The sequence below is a fragment of the Oryctolagus cuniculus genome, chromosome 16 (assembly GCF_964237555.1).
Source record: "Oryctolagus cuniculus chromosome 16, mOryCun1.1, whole genome shotgun sequence".
NCBI lineage: Eukaryota > Metazoa > Chordata > Mammalia > Lagomorpha > Leporidae > Oryctolagus > Oryctolagus cuniculus.
Window position 1 is genome coordinate 68070226 of NC_091447.1, and position 10342 is coordinate 68080567.

Genomic DNA, 10342 nt, shown 5'->3' on the forward strand with positions numbered 1-10342 from the left:
GAGATAAAAATGGAAAAACCTCCATTTTCATGAATTGGAAGAATCAATATCATCAAAATGTCCATACTACCAAAAGCAATTTACAGATTCAATGCAATACCAATCAAAATATCAAGGACATTCTTTTCAGAACTAGAAAAAATGATGGTAACATTCATATGGAAACAAAAGAGACCCTGAATAGCTAAAGCAATTTTATAAGACAAACACAAACACAAAAAAGGCATCACAATGCTAGATTGCAAGACATACTGCAGGGCAGTTATTATCAAAACTACCTGGTACTGGAAAAAATATAGATGTGTATACCAATGGAATAGAATAGACACTCCAGGCATCATCCATGCATCTACAACCAACATCTTTGATGAAGGAACTAAAATCAATCTCTTGAGCAAGGACAGTCTCTTGAACAATGGTCCTGGGGAAACTGGATTTTCACACGCAGAATTATGAAACTAGATACTTACACAAAAATCCACTCAAAATAGATCAAACACCTAAATCTATGACCCGATACCAGCAAATTACTAGAGATCACTGGGGAAACTCTGCATGACATTGGCATAGGCAAAGACTTCTTGGAAAAGACACAAGAAGCACAGGAATCACAGCAAAAATAGACTAATTCTCTCCTCTGCCAAAGAAACACTCAGCGACATGAAGAGGCAAATGACAGAATGGGAGACATTCTTTGCAAGCTATGCAACAGATAAAAGATTAATATCCAGAATTTTGAAGAACTCAAGAAACTCAATAACAACAAAACAAACAATCCAGCTAAGAAATGGGCAGAGGACTTAGACTGGCATTTTTCTTTTTTTTTTTTTCAAGATTTATCTATTTATTTATTTGACAGGTAGAGTTACAGACAGTGAGAGGAAGAGACACAGAGAAAGGTCTTCCATCCATTGGTTCACTCCCCAAATGGCCACAATGGCCAGAGCTGTGCCGATCCAAAGCCAGAGCCAGGAGCATCTTCCAGGTCTCCCACGTGGGTGCAGGGGCCCAAGGACTAGGGCCATCTTCTACTGCTTTCCCAGGCCATAGCAGAGAGCTGGATTGGAAGAGGAGCAGCCGAGACTATAACCAGAACCCATTTGGGATGCTGGCGCCACAAGCAGAGGGTTAACCTACTGTGCTGCAGTGCTGGGCCCTAGACTGGCATTTTTCAAAAGAGGAAATTCAAATGGCCAATAGACACTTGAAAAAATGCTCAGGATCACTAGCCATCAGGGAAATGCAAATCAAAACCACAATGAGGTTCTATCTCCTACCCCAGTTAGAACGGCTTTCATACAAAAATCAACAAACAACAAATGCTGGTGAGGATGTGGTCAAAAGGCATCCTTGTCCACTGTTGGTGGGAATATATACTGGTATAGCCACTGTGGAAGACAGTATAGAGATACCTCAGAAATCTGAATATAGACCTACCATATAATTTAGCCATTCCACTCTTGGGAATTTAAACAAACCAAAAGAAATCAGCATATGAAAGAATTATCTGTACCCTCATGCTCATTGCAGCTCAATTCACAACACCTAAGAGATGGAATCAACCCAGATGTCCATCATCACAAGACTCAATAAGGAAATTATTGTGTGTACACACTATGAAATATAACACCAGTGGTTAAAAAATACCAAAATCCTGTTATTTACAACAAAACGGATACAACTAGAAACCATTATACTTAGTGAAATGAGGGTGTCCCAATAAGACAAATACCACGTTCTTCCTGATCTGTGTTAACTAAGAGAGCCCATAAAAGGTAATCAATAGGAGTGAAACTGACACTTTGAGATGCAATGCTTTTGAGCAGCCCTTGTCTCAACTGTTGAGCAACAGTGCTTTTTTTTTTTTTCTTTATATTTGTTGAACTCTTTACAGAGTATAGAGTAAATCTTATGGTATAATGTTAACTGAAAATAGATCATGTAAAAAATAAGTATGAGAATAGGAGAGGGAAGAGGAAGAAGGGTGGGAGTATGGGCAGGGAGGAGGCTAGGGTGGGAAGTATCACTATGTTGTTGAATCTGTATATAGGAAATACATGAAAGTTGTAGACCTTAAAATTTTGCAAAAATCTAAATACAATTGGGAGTGAAATGAGCACTTAAGTGATAAGCAAACATCAGAAGCCGCTGGGAACATCTGGTGCATTTGGACCCAGAATGGCTGCCCCTGGTTGTGATGGCACTGGAGAGATTCTTCTGGAAGAGGAGAAAGCAGGGTCACTTATTTGAACTATATGACCTGGAATACACCATGGAGAAGTATGGTGGAATAGGAATAAATACACGAGGCAGACAAAACCTGCCTTTCTAAATGCTCTCCTGCAGGACAATTTGGCTGAGAGCATGATGGTTTGCTAGGATGTCTGATATGCTGGAGACACAGAGATGTAGTCACAGTCCGTGGTGCTCATAGACCACCACCAAAAGCACTGTACATCTCAGAGTGCTCAAGAGCACACAGGAGGACAGATCAGCCTGTGTCTTCAGCCTCACAGAATGCTGGTGCCAAGGGCAGGCATTTGGCTGAGCACTTGGGATTCCTCTTGGGATGCCCACATCCCATACTGAAGAACCTGAGTTTGACTCTTGGCTCCTCTGTCAGTTCCCTCTTCCCATTAAAGTGCTTGTTGAGAGGCAGCAGATCTTGGCTCAAGCAATTGCATTCCTGCCTCCTGTGTGGGAGACTCAGGTTGAGTTCTTAGCTCCTGGCTTTGGCCTGGCCAAGTTCTGTGGGTTTTTGGGGAGTGACCTGCTGACTAGAACTCTCCCTTTGTCTGCCTTTGTCCTCTACATTTAAATACAAGTGAATAGTTAATTTTTAAAATCTGATACTAATGCAGTAAAAATTGTGCTTGTGTCAATTACTCCCAGAGTCATCCACATTGGGAGGCCCAGGGCTGTCTTCCCAACAGTCCTAAGGAGAGAGCCTCAGCTCTTATTGCTTACTGGGAATGATGGGGCAATGGGACCTCACTCCCTAGTCATATCCCACAGCAAGAGAGCTCAGCCCAGTGTGTTCTATGGGATACAGATGACCCATGAGGCACTGTTGGAAGCATTTTTTCCTCCTATACCAGACCAGTAGGATGGTTGGAATAACTGGACTGACCAAGCCCCAAAATGAAAAGTGTCCACCTGAAGTTTATAGTCTTGGTTCATTGGGGGCAATTCAAGAAATCTAAGTCAGAAATCTGCTTTGCCTTCACACTACTACTAACTACTATATGACAATACACAAACTGGAGATGCTTTTGTACATATGTAGGATCTTTTATAAGTTCATGAAAATACATATTATCAACTTCTCAGTTAATTACATTTTTCTGCAAACTTTTTGAAGTATGCTTTTTCACCTACTTCTTCTGAAGTATTGAAGTATAAGGACAAAGAAATATGTAACTATCAATAGTTTTATAATCTATGAGTATAATTCAGTAAGAATCTTAACCTGGAGATGAAGACTCATTCAAATTAGTAAAAAGCACATCAGTTCCCATGACATAAAATAGAAACTGAAGCAAAGGCTTAGGAAATGAAATAGGAAGCTCTATTTTGAGACTAATGCTAACTGAGAAAGTGAAAAGAGTATCTGATTATTAGTATACAACATACAATTCTCCTTAGGTTTCATGATGAATAAAATGGATTGGGAGACATAAAAAAAATCACATACTCAGCTGTGAAACTGAAAACAGAAGGCTGAGTTTTATGTAAAGATTTTGCAACTTGGATGTCAGCACCAAAAGGCACAGGTGAGCTTCCTTGTGGACAGGTTCCAGGTACACTTATTTTCTCCTATTCCTCTTCCATGAATATAGGGAAGTCCTCAGGGACTAGGGTAACATGGACTGGCTGGCTAATTGGGAGCTCTGTGCATTGTGCACCCAAGGTCTTAATAATGAGCTAGCACATTCATACTTTGGCCTTCCTGGTGGAAATATAGTGGCTGCACTCTGATTGTGAGCACCTGCACCAGGAGGCCCCTGCCTGAGTCTGTCTCCAGTCCTGAGTGCAGAGCCTGAGGCTTCCCTCCATTGCAGTCCAGGCAGGTGAGGAGCAGTGGAGCCGTCACCCTTGGTCATGCTTCAGTTGAGACTCAGCGCAGCCCAGTAAGTGTGGAGGGATAGCAGGGAAGGAGGTTGGACTCTTAGGAACATTGTTTTCTCCTCATCAGAAGAAAAGTGAGAGTTGGGATAGACTTGTGGGAGGGAACCAATAAGCAAAGCTTCAGCCCAGAGGACTGTGAAGTCTATGTTCTTGTTTCTCATAGGAGTCCCAGATATCTCATTCAGAGTTTGGCTTTCCTCCTGTATTAAGTCTCACTCCTTTGGAATCCTCTTCATGACAGCAGCAAATGGATCTCTAAACTGTCCCCTGAACTCAGAAACATGATCATAAAGGTGATGATGAGGATGCCAGAGACCATAACATTGTGAGCATTTACTGAGGGCTTCCTAAGTGCCAGGCTCTGAACTATTGCAAGTAGGCTATTTCACTACATCTGCACAATATAGCAAGCTTTGTTGCACAGAGGAGCTCAGGAAATTTTTGTGACTTGTATCTGGTTATCAGGTACAATGAATTGAGGCCTCATCTTTAAAAAAAAGAATTACTTTATTCGAACGTTAGAGAGAGAGAAAGGCAGAGAGTGAGAAAGGTCTTCCATCCATTGGTTCACTCCTGGGATGGCCATAGCAGCTGGGGCTGTGCCAGGATGAAGCCAGGAACTCCATCCAGGTTTCTCTTGTGGGTGCAGGAGCCCAAGGACTTGGATCATCTTATGTTGCTTTCCCAGGTGCGTTACCAGGGAAACGGATTGGAAGTGAAGCAGAGAGGAGTTGAACTGTGGTCCATTTGGGATGCCAGGGCTGCAGGCTGTAGCTTTAGTCAATACACCACTGCACCAGCCCCTGAAACCGCATCTGAATCAGACACAGGCACACGGCCACTCTACCCCTCTGGTGACCCCAGCAGCAGTTTCACTTTCTGTCCACTGTGCTCTTTCCATGGGCTTCTCTGTCGATTGTGGGCAGTCATGGGTGAAGTGTGGCTGAGCTCAAAGGCTAAGACCACAGGAGCCCAGGCCCACAATAACTCAGAGGAGATGGCTCTCCTGACCCCACACCTGACTTTCACTTCTGCCTCCTTCCTCACCACTCTTGTAATCACTCCTGTATTCTCAATCAGAGACTTAAAAATGGGTGTTGGTTTCCATTTCTGACTACAGAACTGGCAAGAGATTACCAACGGTCCTCAGAGTTTCCTGTAGTTTAGATCACTGGAGCTCTGCTTTAGTCTTTCTAAGCAGGAAGAGATAATGGAGAAGTTGAATACATCAGATTTCAGATGCTGATAATGTAGTGTTGAATCCTATCTGCTCCACGCCAAGTTGTTGGCATCTCTGAGAGTCAGCATTGTCATTTGAGTTGGGACCTCATCCACAGAGCTGACAAAGCTCTTGTCCTCCAATGAGAGGACTTCGGAATGTTCATGGAAAAATGGAATGAAAAATATGAATTACTGCTTTTGAAATCCACACATAGATTTTTTTTCATAATACATTATTTTCCATACATTATAATTTTTTACAGATGTTTTTGTAAAATAAACACAGTTTATGTCTAAAAAGGCTTTGAAGCTTCAATATGGCCGTGAACATGTATTTTTGAGAATGATGCACTCCCTTTCATTTCTGATTGCCCTAATTCTGTACCTTGCTTGGCAGAGTGGAAGCATCAGCAATGAAGATCTCTGTTACACGTTTAGTAGACCCTTCCATGGCTCGCAATAACTGGCCGCCATCAGTGTGGCTTTAACCCACTGGTACTTTCTTGAAGACCCCTTTCAGGAAAGTCCCACAGAACTAGAGACCATGGAATAGCACATGTTTGCATCTCTGTGAAGGACACATGGATCCTGTAATGACGCTTAATGGAATCTACAGCAAAATCTTTGTTTCTGAGTATTCAAAAATCAAGGCAGAGATGTGTTTCACATCTAGCATAAATGCACAGGTGAAGGGGGCAGGCAATTCTTGTGCCAGTGCTGAGGCACCATCTAGATTTGGATGTCCTTGCAGCCACCAGTACCCTTTGCCAGCATCATTTATCAACAATTTGCTATTTCTCCACTTACAGAATCTGTATTTTGAAAAATCACAATGAGCACATGCTTAAGCTCTCATTCCCCTAGATGATACCCTGACACAGATATGGGTGTTATTCTTCCTATGTCCAGTGGACAATACAATCATGGTTAGGTGGAGAGATTTACACATGTGTTGGCATGTATTGTAGGTGAATGATGCTGATTTCCTCACTCCTTCCATACAGCAAGCAGAAATATTATGCCAAGTAGAAAGAACTTTCCCACACAACATAAAATTTCTTGTTATTATGAAAGGAGTACTACTAGATATTACAGAGAAACATTTGATGATACAAATATATAGTTGATATATATATATATATATAGATAGATGCTATATCAAATATATAGTTAGTATATATAGTTGGTTTATTAAAGATGTGTTTTTTTTTGAATAGCAAACAGGTGTTGGACAAAACTACACATGCATCAAATTTTGCTACTCAACCAGAAATCCTCACTTGTGTGATATGAAGAGAGGGACAAAGATTTTCAAAAGCTTGTCATAATAATATACGTACAAATTAGATGATGTCCCCCTCCCAGGTCAAGATCTGACGCAGATGAAATGTTTGAAGTGAATGTACTTCACAGAGGGGCTGAAAACTCAACTTCAGTGCATCCTAGTCTGTTTCAGGGGCAGTAGGTGTGTATACTAGATACCTACACATACTTTTCATGTGAGTTTTAAAGAAATCTACTTAGAGATGCACAAACTAATACTGACATGAAGGAGCATGCATTGTGGTGCAGTTGGTTGAGCCTCGGCTTGGGAAACTCATATCTCCTAGAGGAGTACCTGGTTTGAGTCCCAGTTACTCTGCTTCTGACCAAGCTTTCTACTAATATGCATGACAGACTCGGATGATGGCCCAAGTACTCAGGTTTCTGACATCACATAGGAGATCTGGATGGAGTTCTGGGCTCCAGCCTCAGCCTGAGCTCTTGTGGGCATTTGGGGAGTGAAGCAGTGGAGGAAAGATACCTCTGTTTCAAATAAGATGAAAAAATGAATAAAGAAAAATAAAAAGATTTAAGAAAACTTCCTTGAAACAGTCTTGTAGGGCAAAAATACATTTCACGGATGAAGAATCTGCACAAGTATGTTTGCACTACTTCCTGGAATTCTCTGTTTTACATTTTTCTGATTTCAACCATAATATCTCCTGCTACCATAATGAACTACAGTTTTCTTAGGGCAGATAAAGTTACAGAATTGCAACCCATGAATAAGGAAAGGTTAATATGAAAATATTTTTTATGCATAGGAAGATTGGGACTCAAAGTTGACTTTGTGCCCTCCCTGATACCAAACACTTTAACTTTGAATAAGATGGTTTATGATCATAAAAATTGTAAAGCAGCATCACCAGGTTGCTAAGAAAAAAGAAAAAATTTAAAATATTTAAATAAGATACACCTTTCAAACACAAGATAATTTACTGAGATCTTGAGGCAAATACAAAAATTACCTGTTCAAGCTTTTGAAAAATTCAGACATTTCTTTTAAAAAATCCTTATTTCTGATCACTGACAGGTGCAGAATACACTAAAGTTACACTTGATCACTGATTTTTGTATGATTATGTGCACTTATCTAAACCACATTTATCAAAATTTGACCCCCACCAGTGACCAGGATAGAAGTTATGGATCACATGGGAGACAGACACACAACAGTGGGCACACAACATGGTTAAGATACCCCCTCCACAAGGGAGTGTCTGAGCTTGATTCCTGGCTATTGTTCATTACTTGGCTTCCTCCCAGACTGTGGGAGGCAGTGGTGATGACTAAAGTACATGGGTGACTGCTACCCATGTAGGAGACCTGGATCAATTTCCAGCTCCCAGCTTCTGTAGTAGTCCATCCAAAGACATTGTAAGCATTAAGGAGTGAATCAATGGATGGGTGCTCTTGCTTTCTTTCTCTCTCTCCCTCTCCCTCCCTGTCCATGTCTCTCTGTGTGTTTTCCTATTAAACAAAAAGGAGATACAAAAGGGAAAGCAGAAAACTGGAGAATGATGAAACCTCTGAATGGTAACTAACACAAAACAGTATCTTCCTATCATGAACGATCAACATTAAGTTAGTGTTGACAAAACACAGTCTTGTCATTTAGAGCGCACTTAAGTCAATGGAATTTGTATCATTGTTAAGATAAGGTATATTTAACTGCTTCTTAATTACCCTTATTTAGAATATTATCTTTGAAGACAAAGGGGCATTTCCTATTCTTTTTTGTTAGAAGTCTTGGTTGCATTTGACTATGTTCATGGACTAGGTATGTCTAATATTCTGGGTTTCCTAACTTTTTAAAGTTGCTCTAAAAACATTCTTTTAATTATATTTCTTCTGTGGACCTTAGAGTTACCCTGATGTTATACCCATGATTAGCTGAATTAAAACTATATACAGAAAAACTATATGCAAGCTGTGTGCCCATGTCTCCTTTTTCCATCCCTATCTTCTTTTCCAGAAGGAGTGCAGGCTCTGTTGAAACACAAAATCTGACATGTGTCCTAGAATTTCATCTCGTGGGCTTCTCAGAGGATCCAACCCTCCAGTCTCTCCTGTTAGTGCTGTTCCTGTCCATGTACCTGGTCACGGTGCTTGGGAACCTGCTCATCATCCTGCTCATCATCTCTGACACCCACCTGCACACCCCCATGTACTTCTTCCTCTGCAACCTGTCCTTGGCTGACATGGGTTTTACCTCCACCACGGTTCCCAAGATGATTGTGGACATCCACACTCACAGCACTGTCATCTCCTATGTGGGCTGCCTGACACAGATGTCTCTCTTTCTCATCTGTGGATGCATGGATGATTTGATTCTGACTGTGATGGCCTATGACCGGTTTGTCGCCATCTGTCATCCACTGCATTACCAGGTCATCATGAACCCCCACCGCTGTGGCTTCTGGGTTACAGTGTCATTTGTGGCTAGCCTTTTCTATTCCCTGCTGCACAACTTGATATTATTACCAGTTACCTGCTTCAAGACAGCTGAAATTTCTAATTTCTTTTGTGACCCTTCTCAGCTTCTCAATCTTACATGTGATGACACCTTCAAACATGACATTGTCATATATCTTATTGGTATTGTATTTGGGTTTTTCCCTATCTCAGGGATCCTCTTCTCTTACTATAAAATCGTGTCCTCCATTCTGAGAGTCCCATCCCCAGACGGGAAGTACAAAGCCTTCTCCACCTGTGGCTCTCACCTGTTGGTCGTTTGCTTATTTTATGGATCAGGTTTAGGTGTGTATCTCAGTGCATCCTTCTCCACCTCTTCCAGAAAGAGTGCTGTGGTCTCACTGATGTACACCCTGGTCACCCCTATGTTGAACCCCTTCATCTACAGCCTGAGGAACAGGGACATCAAGAGAGCTCTGCAGAGAACTGTCAACAGAATAAGCTAATCTCACTGCCCTTGCCATCCTTGTGCTCCTAGAACTGAAATGGACAGCTCCAAGAAGTCCAGAATCAGTCCTCAGGTCACAGCATGTGAAGGCATCTATCATCATCTCCATGTCTTTTGGGCTTCTCTTTCCACAACCGTTCCTCTCAACATATGGGATGCTAGCGCTGTAGGCTGGGGCTTTAACTTGCTGTGTCACTGTGCAGGCCCCAGGTTGGAGCTCTTAAAAATCACTACTCTACTTTCCACCTTTCTTTAATAAAACATCACTCATGGTCACTAACCTTAACTACATTGGAAGTGTGGTGCATTTCACTCATCTCTTCTCTCCCACTAAGGCCTCAGTGTTGGAGAGAGCCTCTTCAGTTACCATTTCTGTTCAGACGTTTTTCCTTCTTTGCCTTTGTCCTGCAGAAGCTATTGGACCCATTGCCCATATTCTGTTCTCTCCATTATGATAACTGGATTTGTTTCTGTTTCTTGACTGATGAATACATCATGACATGGGGCAAAAGGTAGAGGATGAGCTGTGATGGGAGTATTTAAAAATGTGCACAGAGGGTGGCACTGTTGCATGTTAGGTTAAGTCTCTGCCAGCAGTACTGGCATCCCATAGGGTGCTGGTTCAAGTCCTGGCTGCTCCACTTCCGATGCAGCTTCCTGCTAATGTCCTGGGAAATCAGCGGTGGATGGCCTAAATGCTTGGGCTCATGCATACATGTTGGAGACCCAGAAGAAGCACCTAGCTCC

At 41.8% G+C, this 10342-nt stretch overlaps 1 protein-coding gene across 1 annotated transcript; it reads left to right on the top strand.

The window, feature by feature from the left end:
- The first annotated feature begins 8575 nt into the window (after positions 1 to 8575).
- On the top strand, positions 8576 to 9593 carry LOC127489338 (olfactory receptor 7E24-like). The gene has a single exon (XM_051840616.2). It carries the CDS (start codon positions 8613 to 8615, stop codon positions 9591 to 9593), a length of 981 nt encoding a protein of 326 aa, XP_051696576.2. The 5' UTR covers positions 8576 to 8612.
- Positions 9594 to 10342: the final 749 nt, after the last annotated feature.